General features: G+C 40.5%; 1 protein-coding gene across 4 annotated transcripts in view; it reads right to left on the bottom strand.

The window, feature by feature from the left end:
* Positions 1-4,618: 4,618 nt before the first annotated feature.
* The window catches only part of LOC131223735 (bifunctional protein FolD 4, chloroplastic), a 32,267-nt gene continuing 22,236 nt past the window's right edge, over positions 4,619-14,649 (bottom strand). The window contains exons 2-6 of one of the 4 annotated variants that reach the window (XM_058219227.1): positions 11,192-11,333; positions 10,692-11,011; positions 8,966-9,205; positions 8,314-8,481; positions 4,619-5,050 (exon numbers count right to left, since the gene is read on the bottom strand). In XM_058219227.1, coding sequence (XP_058075210.1) covers positions 4,880-5,050; positions 8,314-8,481; positions 8,966-9,205; positions 10,692-11,011; position 11,192 — 900 coding nt within the window. In that variant the 5' untranslated portion in view covers positions 11,193-11,333 and the 3' untranslated portion in view covers positions 4,619-4,879. The remainder of the gene's footprint in view (positions 5,051-8,313; positions 8,482-8,965; positions 9,206-10,691; positions 11,012-11,191; positions 11,334-14,649) is intronic. The other 3 variants (XM_058219224.1, XM_058219225.1, XM_058219226.1) reach the window with 3 other exon arrangements.

Raw genomic sequence — 14,649 nt, 5'->3', positions numbered from 1 at the left:
AAAATCAAAATTAATCAGTGCTACATATATTCATAAAAACTGAATGAAAGAAGGAAATCATATTTACCTGCAAAGCCCGCCACAGTGAGGCCTACCTGTTGCAGGATCTAAGGAGTGATTAACCTCTTACAATCTCGTTGGGTTACAAGTCACTCTATGGCAATACTGATTTGCTGGAGGAAAGTAGAGAGGCTGGACTGAGACTTAGGAAAAGTTGCGAAAAGAAAAATAAAACATTTACAAAATACAATCAAGCAAAAACTGACTATGACAACACAACTCAGGTTTTGACTTGGGAGGGCAAAGGAGGTAGGAACTCGAACACGCAATCCACCCAACTCTGATTCAGGGGCCTCTCACTCACCTGTAGTAAAAAAACCACATGTCTTTCCATCCCTTTTTAGAGGACGTGTTGTTTGTGATGATGGCCTGACCCTTGCTTGGCCAAGAAGAAAAAATAATACCAGACTCAAGAGCTCGAGATGCTCTTGGCCTGATACAAGTAAAGGAGCTCATCCACAGAGAGCACAAAATTGCCAACCTGCTGCCACGAGATATAACAACCAAAGAAAACCCTCCATAAGTTAGGATTGAGTTGTCCTGGGGCAACCCTAAGACGATGGAGCATCTCTCTCACTATTGGATGAAAGGGCAGTCGTAAGCCACATGAAAAGAAAATTGGGTATAAGGCCACCTCCCCTACGGGAGGCTGGCCTAGGGAGCTCTCCCGCCCGTGGAAGTCGAAGCCCCACCGAGGTCGGGATCGCGTATTCTGATCGGAGGAACTGTAAGTCCCCCTTCCTCAACCTAGAGAGAAAGATGTTGGCCGTAAGGACCACATGCTTGGAAGACAGGGAGGTCGGCTCCGCTTAGGGAAAAGATGGCTCCCCTGTTCAAGGTGTAATCTCTAGTAATGGTTCCCTAGGAGGAAGAGTTGGCCCCTGAGACCCAGACCTCAAAGACGAGGCAGACCGAGAGTCTGTACCATTACTCATAGACTCCCCATGAAAGGCCTCTAAGACAGAGGTAGCCCTAGAATTACCCCCGAAAGATAGCGAAAAATGGAAAGGGTGCTAGAAGGAAAATACAAAAGAAAATAAAGGAAAAAAGAAGACTAGGCATATTGAAGAATATAGAGATCTCTGGTTGATATGCTAAAGGGGACTCACTAACTGAAGGCAAGGAAGAACAACCAGGTCGGCAAAGCTTAAGCTTCGCAGAATCAAGTTGATAAACAATTAGGGGGGAAAGCCTACACTTATACAATCTCTGTGGCAGCGCATTTAATGCTAACTATAGCCACGTAGGCTCGAGGGGACACTTCTAATGACGCGCCACTCTACGTGGCAACATAGGGTTAGCCCGTGCAAGACCATGATGACTCGGGCAATAGTTGTCCGTTGGTGAATCGCATAGAGGCTGAACAACACTTGCCAATTAATGAGTGTCCTCTCGTATCGCACAATCACCATCATATCTTTTTTGAATCCCGTGATGGGTGCCGCCTTTTCTGTTCCCTCCTCATCATTAGACGACAAATTTGAGGCAAGAAGACTGGGCTACTTACAATTTGAAATTTAGTTCCCACATTTCCAGACCAGCTCAGGTTCCTACTTCCCGAGCTCACGCGCGGTGAGCTCAGAAGTGGGGGGAGGCAACTATTGTGGGGAAACCAAACCAGCCTATTGTATGGTAAATGCGACCAATCATATAAGGGGTACCTTAAAGCTAGGTCGATTAGAATACCAGGGTGAACTTCATGAGCTGGCGAGGCACCAATAGTGAGACGAGCCCTATGCTGACCCCCCAAGCTGACCTGCTTAAAGGAAGGGTTCAATAACATGATTCACCTCCCGAGTTGACCAATTGACTTCGACCTGATAGGCGGAAAACTTGGAAAGAATTCTACCTCGAACCAAGAAAGGAAATATTTGACGAGATTCTAACCGAAGATCACACAAACTGAGGCAGGCTCGGCGTCACTTCCGGAAGTAAATCTATATCCATATAAGGACCCTCTGGCGAATCCAACGTATCCCACCAAGATACACAAGCCTAGAAGCTGCCTAAGCATTCTATAAATACGTCCACTTCCATTGGAGAAAGGTAAGCACAAAAAACCCCAACTCAAGTCCCGCTTCTACTTTCAAAGTGCCCGAATTAGGCATCGGAGGGTCCCTGGATACATCTAGCACTCCCACTGTCCTTTACATACCATGGATATAGGTATAGATATGTCTACAGGCGTGGCACCCATCCAGATTCTTGATTCTTTAGAATCATAAGCAATCCAGGATGGTCTCTAAAAAATTAATGGATCAATCCAGGATGGTCTCTAAAAAATTGATGGATCAAATTGTTAATTGCACCTATTTTTATGTAAGTAATCTTCATCCAATTAAAGACCATTGATTAAATGGTTAATATATGTCAAATGGTTAATATTTGTTGAATTAGTGTGATTCTTGTGCGGTTGTCCATTAATGCATGCTAGACTTAATTAACAATCTAGATCAATGGATTGGACAACCCAAGTGCCCGAATGCAACTAAATGCAACAAGGAGCACTATGACTTATAGTGCTCTGAGAACTCCCAAGCATTTCTCATATATTTATATGGGAATAAGATCTAAAGGTTAAAATATGGAGATCCAAAGTTTACATTTTCGCTTTTAAGAAATCCAACAGCAGATGTGGTAATAATATGGGCTACAATTCCTTCTCTCATTCTAAAGAATCTATTCCTGAAGTTGCAAGTCTTGTCTCTCTCTCTCTCTTTTTATTTTTTCTTTTATGGTCAAGTTGGATGTCCACTTGAGTCTCTACTCATGGCTCCGTGGTATGCATGATGTGTTTCAACACCGAGGTCATGAGTTCAAGTACTCATGTGGTGTGTGAGAGTAAAAAAAAAATTTGCATGTCTACTTTACGAAAAGAAAACAGGTTGACTCATATGCCAAACTCAACCCATTGCCACCTCTATTGGTACCATTAATAACTACAAGACGAGTAAGCAACAAAGTACTTTCCATTTTTATTATTATTGATAACATATATGATGATAACAATCTATTATCTTCTTTTCTTCAATTTCGTACGACTGCAGCAAGTTTCATTGATTATGAAAAAGGAACAAGGTAACTTCTTCTTCTTCTTCTTCTTTTTAAAATACAATATAAGATGTGAAAGTAGCTGAAAATAATCCAAGACATTCATCTGAATTTGGAATCTTGTGATGCTTGAGCACACGTGCTCACTAACGTAGCAAGGAAGTTCATGCAACATCCAAGTCATTCTATCAGTGTTGTCTTTGTATTATTTGTCTTTGAGCAGAAAATGGATAATCCAACATGACCGATATGTGTATGCTAATATCTTTATAATTTCTTTCTTTGAATAATCATCAGACTAAGAGGAAGAGAGTCAGCAATTATCAAATTTTTTTAAAAGGAAAAAAATAAAAAATAAAAAATAAAGAAAGGAGAAATTTAGAACAAAGAGATATTGACTAAGAAGGCTAACATGTCAACACCCTTTGTCTGAAGGACCTTAGGAGTCATTTGGCACCCCCTCCAAAATCCTAGATTTTGGACAGTTGGGAATGGAAGTTCAGGATTTGTAAAAGTGAGATCATTTGGCACCCAAAAAATCCTGAACTTCAATTCCAAGGTGGTGCAAAATCCAAGGTTTTCACCCATTTCAATTCCAAGGAAGACCCCAAACTTGCAAAATCTAGAATTTTGGGTCAACTCCAATTTTCACAACCACCATCTTTTCTACTCTTTGAGGTATTCACATCATTCAAATCATTGGATATTTTCATTTGCATTCATACCATGATGATGGAATGTAACAAAAATTCAGCCCATGCAATCGTTATATGGACTAAACCATAGAAAAAATTTGACAAATATCCCTAAAGAAATATATAGCTTTATTTCAATTATGAAATTAGCGTACCTACTTTTCTAGGCCACCAAAAGCTTGGAATTGCCTTATTTATGACCAAGGTGCCTCACAATGAGCTTAATGCAACGATCAACTTATATTGCACACCTATGCCATGTTTAGAATACTTGAGAGCATTTATTCATTACATTAATTATCTTGTAAATATACCACAAAATAATTCCAGGCATCCTAGAGTCAAAATCTAAGCTTCCAAACACAATTTCTGAAATCCAGGATTTTGAAAATCCATGCTGCCAAACAGAATTGAAAATCCACAATTTCAATTCTATGCTCTCAAAAAAGCCCTTAGCTTTGATATATCATACAGTACTACGGTTTTTTAAAAAAATAAAAAAAAGCCTTTGTTGTATTTCTTTTCCTTTAGTTTGAAGTACAAAACCGTAATTGTAGGGCCTATTTGTTTTTCACAGTACTTAGCTTTCATACAGTACTATGGTTTTAAAAAAATAAAAAAGCCTTTGTTATATTTCTTTTCCTTCTTTAGTTTGAAGTACAAAACCATACTTGTAGGGCCTGTTTGTTTTTCACGGTGAAATCACTGAGTCAGCAGTTGTGGGGCCCACATGGTGAAAAGATCAGGTCAATGCAATTATCAGGCGGGCCATTGCATAGAGAACAGCGGAAAACCTCCTTAAAGCCTCCAAATTCAGTAGAAGCCAGATGACTTTTTGGCAATATCCACATGCAATGAATCATGTTTGTACAAGGTTCCCAGGTAGGTAAGAATAGAAACTGAAATAGCCAGCCTTAAGGAAAACACAACAAAAGGGAAATTCCCATAGGCAGTGAAAGAAGATTGAAATTTACAATGGTGATGATTGGAAAGGGAAGCTCTGGGGATACTGTAGTCAATATCAACTTTAAAAGAAGATGGTTGCCAGAACCCAAATTCTTCCACTGAAGACGTTAACTGAATCTGAATGCTCGTTTGGCAGAGTTGAGAGTATTCGAAAGAAGCATCGCGATCGTCATTGGACCCACTCCCCCAGGCACTGGGGTAATAGCGGAGACAACTGGAAGTGCCTCTTCATAGCATACATCTCCTGTAAGGTGGTACCCATGCTTGCTGCTGGGGTCCTACAGTCATAAAATAGAATTTCAGTGCACTTGCATTGCATGCATGACAAAAATAAACCATAAAAAATAGAGGGAGTGGCCTTTCCCATAGCATATTCATGACACAATTCTAGAGATAAAAATGGAATGCAGATATCTTTTCTTGGACTGGGAACTTTCATGTCATTTAGGAAGCTTTTCTTGTGTTTGTGTTTAGGGCTGCAACTTTGAGTTCAGGTCAACCCAAACCCGGTTGAGCCAACCTGAATTGGGGTCAGGTTGCCAAGGTCCTCAGGTTGGGTTCAGATTAGAAAACACCAACCTGGTTTGAATTTGGGTGAGGTTTGGGTTAAGAAAATTCAGATCAGATTAGGTCGGGTTGGGAATAATCCCATGTATTTGGTTGGATGGGTCAAGTATAGAAGACTTTTGTTGGGCACCTAGGGTTGGAATTCAGGTCTGGTCGGGTTGTGAGTCCTCTTGATGTCACGATGGGCTCGGGTTGACCCTCAACCTGACCCAACCTGCCTGAGTTGCACCCCTAGTGTGTAAAACCATTCACTTTCGAGGCATTTCTTTTTATGCAAACAGATATTTCTCAATATTATGAGTTAACTATGTTCGTGAATTCAGCGAAAGGGGCAAGCTTGCTAAGGGGATGGAGGCTACCTTCTTATCCCTGATCCCAAAAAAGAAGGGTGCAGAAGCATTGTTTGATTTCCAGCCAATTAGTCTTATTGGATTCAGGTTGGTGCTCCCATCGGTAATATTAGAGAACCAAGGTGCCTTCGTTGGTAATCACCAAATTCTGGATAGTGCTTTATTAGCCCACAAGTGCATTGACTCTAAATTCAGGGAAGGTACTAAAGCAGTGGTGTGTAAGCTCGATCTAGAAAAGACATATGACCATGTTGACTCGAACTTCTTGGCATATATGTTACGAAAGATTGGTTGTGGTAGCAAATGGATAAAGTGGATGCAGGAATGTGTTTCGTTGGCATCTTTTTCAGTTTTGGTCAATGGTTTCCCGAAAGGATTTTTCTAATGATCGAGGGGCCTAAGGCAAGGGGATCTCCTCTTTCTCCATTTCTATTCGTAGTAGTTGTTGAAGCTTTGAGCAGGATGCTTGTTAAAGGTCAAGAGGTTGATCTTATATCAGGCTTCTATGGCTCAGGGAACGGAGCTAAAATCATGCATCTTCAATTTGCAAACGACACGTTATTATTCTCGGATGCAGATGAAGCAATGATCGATAACTGAAGGAAAATAGGGGTTCTTTTCAAGAAGTGTTGGGGCTTAAGATCAACATTCATAAAAGCGAAATGTTGGGCATTGGTCTTTCTCATGGAAAGGTTTCTCGCTTAGCGAATTCATTTGGACCCGGAATCGGTTGCTTTCCGTCTTCTTATTTGGGCCTCCCTTTATGCTTGGGAACTCCTAAACACTTGTGGAATCGAGTAATAGAAAAGTTCAAACACAGACTGTCTGAATGGAAAAGAAGGCACTTATCATTAGAGGGGCTCATCACTCTTATCAAGGGAGCTCTTTCCAACCTTCGTATCTATTTTATGTTGCTATACAAATGTCCGAAATCTGTTTTGGAGAGATTGGATAGAATGAGAAGGGACTTTCTGTGGCAAGGAGAAGACAATAATCACAAGTTTCATCTTCTAAAATAGGAAGAAGTTTGTAAACCGTTTTCGGAGGGAGGAGTGGGAATTAGGAACATAGAAGATATGAATACAGCGTTGCTTGGCAAATGGTTTTGGAGATTTGGAGTAGAAGGGAGCCTTTGGAAGCAAGTAGTCGCATCCAAATATGGGCTGGAAGAGACAGGCTTGCAAATTAAAAGGTCATCGTACTATCGAGCCTCTGGAATATGGAAACCTATTATATCAGTGGCGCCTCTAGTCAAACCTAATCTTTCCTTTGCTATTGAGCCTGGTAGTAGAATCCATTTCTGGACAGATCATTGGGTTGGCGATTGTCCCTTGGAGGTAGAATTCCCTTCTTTTGCAAGATTGTCTCCCTCTAAGGACATATCTGTATCAAACTGTTTCTCATGTTTTGGCGGGTGTGGGGCTTGGTGCCCTCAGTGCCACAGAGCACTTGGGGACGTAGAGGCGGAGGAATTTGCCAAGTTGTTTGGTCAGCTTCACAACATCTCCCCATCTCCAAATTCATCAGATCATCTGGTTTGGAGTGCGGCCCCTTCAGGTGTGTTTTCAGTCAAATCTCTATATAAGCAGATTAATGCCCCTCGGATTGTGAGTGGGGATTCATTTTTTTCAAGCTTTTTGGCGTTATGGGGCCCCACCAAAGGTGGCTTCCTTCGCGTGGCTAGTGGGCCACAAATGGATTCTTGCCATTGATAACCTGCAGAAGAGATTTATGATTCTTCCGAACATGTGTCTTATGTGCATGTCAAATGCAAAGTCTATTGATCACCTATTCATACACTGCAGTTTCGTCAATCACGTGTGGTTTCAGCTCCTCAAAGCCTTTGGGTTGGCATGGGTGATGCCTTTCACTATTAATCAATCATTCAGGATGTGGCATGCGGTGCAACTTCCCAAGGATAGGTGGATTATTTGGAGATTATCCTCGTTAGCTGTTCTTCGGAATATTTGGAGGGTTTCAAAACGTCCGATGCTTGTGCAACAAAGGGGGTCCTTGGGAAGAATCATTGTGGAAAATCAAGAGGGATCATATAGAATGGGCAGTTAATTCTTGTAACATGGACATCTCTATAGCGCATTCTATCTTAGGGCTGTAATATCTGCTATATATATAATTCACCTATTATCCTTCACAAAAAAAAAAAAAAAAAACTATGTGGATGTGTCAACATGTTGGGTTTGTGAGAGTGGCTTTATGACCACCTGGGACATGAGTGGTATATGATCCTCAACCCAAGGATACCCACGTCCTCAAATTTCACAAGTGAAAACCAAGGTAGGGTGATTCACACTGTTGATCTGATGGCCCCACAGTTGATGGATAATTCGGAAAAACTGCCTCAATCGACAATCAATCGGTGGCCTACTGCAGGTAATAAAAGACATACAGCAACAGTCCATATTCAAATGAAAGATTGCAAGGCTGGGATCCTTCTAATCTGGAAAATTATTGGGGCATGGTCCATCCATGGTGGGTCTCATCAGATCAACGGTCGTACAAGTTATGCATCCGAGCATACTATGCATATCCTCAGGTGGAGGACTATATTATCGCTCTGGAGATGCATGCTCTAGTTGCAAGTTACATAGGAACCAAATGTGTACCTCAACTGGATTTATTCCCACATCAATCACAACTGCCCCTGGTTTTAACCAATCACCACGGACAAGGTTGGCCACTCCTACAGCTGAGACCACAATATCAGCTTCGCGGGCTATCACATCCGGGTTCCTTGTATAAGCATGAATGACGCTGACTGTGGCATGGTGCCTCTGCCGAGAGGCCAAAAGTTGCACTTCAATTAAATTAATGGAAGCTCTCTGTTCACATGGGAGGAGTCATATGATCCTAGATGCAAGGATCTGCATAGTATCCTTGAATCATTATTTGTACAAAGTGGACTCATGGTTCAGTGATCCTGACCATAGATGTGATGGGCCCACAGAGGATAGCCCATGCCACATATATCTCCTACAATGGGATGGTCCAAATGCATCCATTGTCAGCCGCCAAATAGATGGTTAAGAAACTCCACATTGATCCGAAAAACAGGCTAAACATTGGATTGCTAGGATCTCCAACCTGGCAGACTATTAGGGCATGGTCTGTCCATGGTGGGGCCCACCATATCAACAGCCTGGATAACCGAACCATGGGCCACATTTATACAAACTGAAAATCTAACGACAATATGCATACTCTTGGGTCAAGAATCATATAATTCCTCCATAAATTATACCGATGTTGAAATGTTACCTGTAATAGCAAGGAAGTAGGTGTTCCAACGATATTGCTTCTCCCAATCACTACAGCTTTTTTACCCATGATTTCAATACCAGACCGAAGCAATAGCTCAATGCAACCTTTTGGGGTGCATGGAATGAATAGAGGCTCCCTACCTCTCATAGCAAGATTGCCCATGTTCAATGGATGGAATCCATCGACATCTTTTTCTAGGCTGACAGTGTTCAGAATCTTCTCCTCGTCCATGTGCTGCTTCAAAAAGATTCAAGTAGCCGTTCATAAATGCTTCATCAGATGCTTGTACCAGATACAAACCAAGAAATTATTATGAGAAAACTGCAATTTCTCCACACAGTTTTCATTTATTTCTATTTATCTAGGGTGAGTTTGGTTGCACCAAATATCATGAACTTTCATGATATTATGCACCAAATTAGGCTGACTAATCACGAAATTTGATTATATACAGTGCAATCAAACGCACCCATAAGAGAATATTCTCCGGGAGTATCCTTGGGTTCTCAGTTTGAATAACTAGGGCCCATAGTTCAGTGATCCAAACCTTTCTGATGGGCTCAATCATAAAAGGGACCAAACCCCAAAATCTCCCAAATTTGATGATACTATCCAATCTTTGCCCTTTTCTGTTGCATATGGACAATTGCTGCCTTTTCTTTAATCATCTATTTCCATGCCAATGATCAAAGGTTTAGGATTGCTCGACTAGGAATATTATTGAGGCATGGTCCATCCACTGTGGAGCACATCAGACCAATGTGCTGGATCACTGAACCAAGGGTTCCACTTCTACAAACTGAGAGTCAAGAATACTTTACAAATGACAGGTTGAGGATCATATAACCCATCTTTCTTGCTATTCAATAATTTAAATAACAACGATATCCATCAAAGCCATCACATCTGTGTCAAATTGTCAGTTTGTCAGGATTCCAAGGGATGTTGTGTATGGCATGGACATGTGTCCAAGTTTCATTAGATAACTAACATTAGCCAGTATTGTCATATGCGATGGAATATGCGTTTATGCGATTGCATATGCCATTTTGACAGCATATGCCATAGTGGCATATGCAGTTTTATGACCGTTGGGCATTATGCGGTCACATATGCTGTAAGTATGGAATTATGCCATCCCATACTCAGTATATGATGGCATAATCTCCCATCAAGATCACATCAATAAAAATTTTAGTTTAAATTTAAATTCTCTCTGTTCAAAATCACATCAATAAATTTTCTATGTAGTTTTTCCACATTTTTTTAGTATCCACATTCATTTGAGTACGTATTAGTAGACTTGTTACAGTCTAATTGTCTAACATATGTAATAAATATAACAAAATTTTAACGAAATTGTACTAAAACTATAAAACAATTCCCAATACTTGTAGTATTTTTACATAATTTTTTTCCATTTTTCCTTACTTTTTTTCAAAAAGGAAAAAAGAAGAAGAAGAAGAAGAAGAAGAAGAAGAAGAAGAAGAAAAGAAAAAAAATAAATAAATAAAAATAAAAAAGAAAAGAAAAATTGGTAGCTGTGTGGTGGCATATGCAATTGTGCAATCGCATACGTGCACAACTCTCTTGGGTTGCGTATGACCTTTTATGCCATTTGACAACCATGATATTAGCAGAAATCCATCCCCTTCTTTAGAGAAATGGCAGGAGCAGATCAAAGAGAGAGCCTGAAAGCTTTCAACATGGTTTTAGAAATTACTTGGGGTAGAGGAAGTTGCACAAGAATACCATGAACTGATGGGTTGTCATTGAAGCTTGCCACAGCTCTAACCACTTCATCTTCTGCACTATCCTCAGGAAACTCTGCCATTAGAGACGCAATTCCAACTTCCTGACAGGCTTTTATTTTATTGCGGACGTAAGTCTGGGAGTCCTTTCTTTGACCCACTATGATTACAGCTAGGCCAGGAACCTTTGCGATGGCATCCTTCATTCTACTCACTTCATCAGCTATTTCTGATCTTATTTCTTCTGCAATTGAATTCCCATCAATCACTTTTGCAGTTGGCGCATTTCCCACTGTACATTTATAAGGATAGGTGCTTTAGAAGCAAAGCAGAAAATTTAGGAAAAAGCAAGATCAATATTTCAAAATGTTCAAGACAAAAAATAGAAAGTATTGACCGATGATATGAGAAAACAAACTGAACCTCAATTTGATGATTGGAAGTTTAGCTGCACACATGATATAGAAATTACTTGGTGAAAATAACTAAATTGCCATTGGCTGTTTGTGCACACCATTCCTTCAAGTGCTCTTTTAGTGCTTTGAGATGATTTTGACATTCATTCTCTTTAGTGAGGTTGAGGCTGCTTTGTAGCAGTTGGGCTAGATCAGTCTCTGCAAAATACAACATCAAACAGATAGCCTGCTTGCTTCAATGCCTAGATAGAACAAGTACAAAGATTATCATCGGCTGGTTTGATGGAAAACTAATAGTGCGCTTCTTTTCCGAGCTTTACAGAATGAGGCACCTTTTCAACTCTGTGTGGCCTCAAAATGTTTCCACCATAAACATGGCTTGAGGGTACTTCCAAACACAAATAAAATTGGACAGAATTCAGAGAATCAACCGTGACATTTTTTAGTTGAATACTGGAACCTCAAAACTGAGTATATAGCACGACCTTTTTAACTTCACACGCACGCACAGAGGAAATGGTACTATAAGGTCGACCTCACGGGAACATCCCATGAGGTCGAGTTGTGTGGGCCACGCCGTGATGTGTGTCGAACATCAACACCGTGCATTTGATGGGTCCCCTTTAGGTTACAGGATATCCCAAAAATCAGCCATGTACAGAACTCAGGTAGGCCATAGCATCTAAAACGATGTGAAGACATGCCAAAAACATATAAAAGCATTTGGTGGGGCCCACCTGAGTTTTGGATGCGGCTGAAACTTAGTTTGACCCCTCATCCAAGTGGGACACACACAATGGATGGGCTGGATTTGTGAACTACATCTCGGTGGGCCCAATAAATGATTATGAATGTCTTATTGGGAGGGTAATTCCTCTCAACTGTTGTATGTGGTGTGACCCACCCAAGTCACTGATTGACTTGATTTTTAAGCCCGTGGCCCACCATGGAATGGTGCATCTAGCTGATGGGGTAGATGTTCGACACACATCACAGTGGGACCCACACAGCTCGACCTCATAGTACGATTTCCCTATATGTATATATATTAGCCATAAGGCTAAAAAACCCATCTGGATTCATGATTCAGGTAGGCTACACCAAGGGAAACAATAGAAGAGGGATGCCTACATTTGGATTTTTACATGACTCAAAGTGATGTTAATGTGAAATCCACTCCAATCATTGCTGCTTCATGAAAATTCATACATGGGACAAAACATTAGGCCCATACGCAGTTTATGTATGCTACACTAAGTGAAAAAAGTTTGAATGGTGGACATTCCTTACACTATTTCTTCTCATGTGGCCCACTTGAATTATGGATGTGGCTGATTTTTTATCCCCATAGCTAAATTCTCATACCTTGTGGTTGGAGTGGATTTCACATACACATCATGGTCGGTCCCACCCAAGCTCTTCCCATATTGGTTTGCTCGACCAGACCTCCTTCATGTCACAAACCGACTGCATGCTGACCTGCTAGACCTCCTTGATGGCTAGTGGTTGGTGCTGGAAGTGATCTGTGGCCTCCACCATGATGCATATGTTTTATCCATGCCGTCAATACATTTTGCCAAATCATTTTAGGGCATGAGCGAAAAAATGAGGTAGATCCAAACGTCAAGTGGACCACACAGCAGGAAACAATGGTGATTGAAGGGCCACCATTAAAAACTTTTTGGGGCCACACATGTTTTTGACCCCAAGTTGGTATTTGTGTTTTCCCTTCATCCAGATTTTATGACCTAATCAACATATTGGATGGCAAATAAATATTACAATGTACAAATTTTTAATGTAGGCATACAATCACCATTGTTTTCTTATGGTATGGTCCACCTAATATTTGGATCTGCTTCATTTCTATGTTCATGCCATGAAATGAGTTAGAAAAATGGATGAACGGCGTGGATAAAATATATACATCATTGTGGGGTCCACGAGCTCCCACCAACTCTTGCTACTGTCTTTTGATCAACATGCAACCCTCAAAATGGGACAGCGTGCCAACTAAGGTGGTCAGAGAAGGTTAGAAAAAAATGTTTAGTTGTATGGCTAAAAAATTAGCCACATCGATAATTACAATGGGCCACATGAGGGGGAACCGGCAGGGGGACACCCACCATTCAAACTGTATCATTTGATTTGGCCCACATAAATCAAGCATGGGTATAATTGTTATTCCCTGTGCATGAATTTTCTCAATGAAGCTAATGGTTGGAGTGGCTTTCACATAAACAGTATGGTAGACCATGTAAAAATCCAATGATATTCAACCCCTTATTGTTTCTAGTGTGGCCCACCTGAATAATAAATCTACCTATTGTCTTAGCTCTATGATTAACTTGCCAACACTAACCTAATGGTCAGGGTAGATTTCACGTATGCATCACTACTGAGCCCACCCTATCTAAGTACCCAAGAGAATAAGGAGGTGATGCACACAACAGTCTCCTACGGTATGGTTATATATATATATATATATATATAGTCATGGAGCATTGGGGTGGAAAAAAAGGAATAGAAAATGGTGAAGATGCCAACTTATAGTACCCTTATTTTTGTTATTATTTTTGAAGTGACCTTTTGAGTGATAACAACGTCTAAGGACACAAAACTGGTGTCTTTACAACCCAACCAAATTAGCTTTTAAACAAAGCCCAAGAGGATGGAATTATGACATAAATTGAGTGATTTAGTGCCTGGCTGTATGGCTGCGACGGGATTTTGGGCATATTTTACTAAAATAGATGCTTAGCATTAAAACTAATGAATTGTTTAAGAAACTGTAAAATATATAGCAGTTTTAGGGTGGAAAAAGATAATTTCCAGGTATCTTACCGTCACTTTGCATGCAAACCGTTTCGTTGTATTATGCAAACAGAAGTTAAATCTCTAGTTTAACAAAATCCTTAGATTCTTAGAGGTGATCTTGAGTTAGAGAAGTTAATTCTTTGGCGTGCAGCTTGGACTTGGGAGAGGACAAAGTTCAGGAGCTTGCAAAAGTCTTTGGATGTACAGCAGGTAATCTTCCCTCTTACATACTTGCACCTTCCTTGATACATGAGAAGATTAGCAAAGAGTCTATGGGACACAGCAGTGGGGAGAATGGAAAGGAAGTTGTCAGCATGGAAAAGCACACACTTATCATTGGGTGGTTGTCTGATGCTTATAAAATCAACCATTGTGAATATGCCAGTGTACTACATGTCGTTTTTCAACTGGTTGACCAGTATTATTAAGCAATTGGAAAGGATTAGAGAAGAATTTTTGTGGAGTTCGGAGAAGAATAAGTTTCATTAGGTAGAATGGGGAAAAGTGTGCAGACCTCTACAGTGAGGGGGAGTAGGGTAATGTAGTTTTTGGGAAGAAGTAATGGGTGAGAGGACTTGTAGAAAGAAGTTTGAGAGAGAGAGAAAAATGTTACCCTCTCCTTTTTCTTATTCCTTTATATATGTAGGGTTTTTTCAACTACTTACCCCATAACAAGCTATAAATGATATATTTAGAT

This window comes from Magnolia sinica, chromosome 13 (assembly GCF_029962835.1).
Source record: "Magnolia sinica isolate HGM2019 chromosome 13, MsV1, whole genome shotgun sequence".
Classification (NCBI taxonomy): Eukaryota; Viridiplantae; Streptophyta; class Magnoliopsida; order Magnoliales; family Magnoliaceae; genus Magnolia; species Magnolia sinica.
The sequence above is the reverse complement of the archived record's forward strand: the minus strand, read 5'-3'. Positions and strand labels throughout refer to the sequence as shown.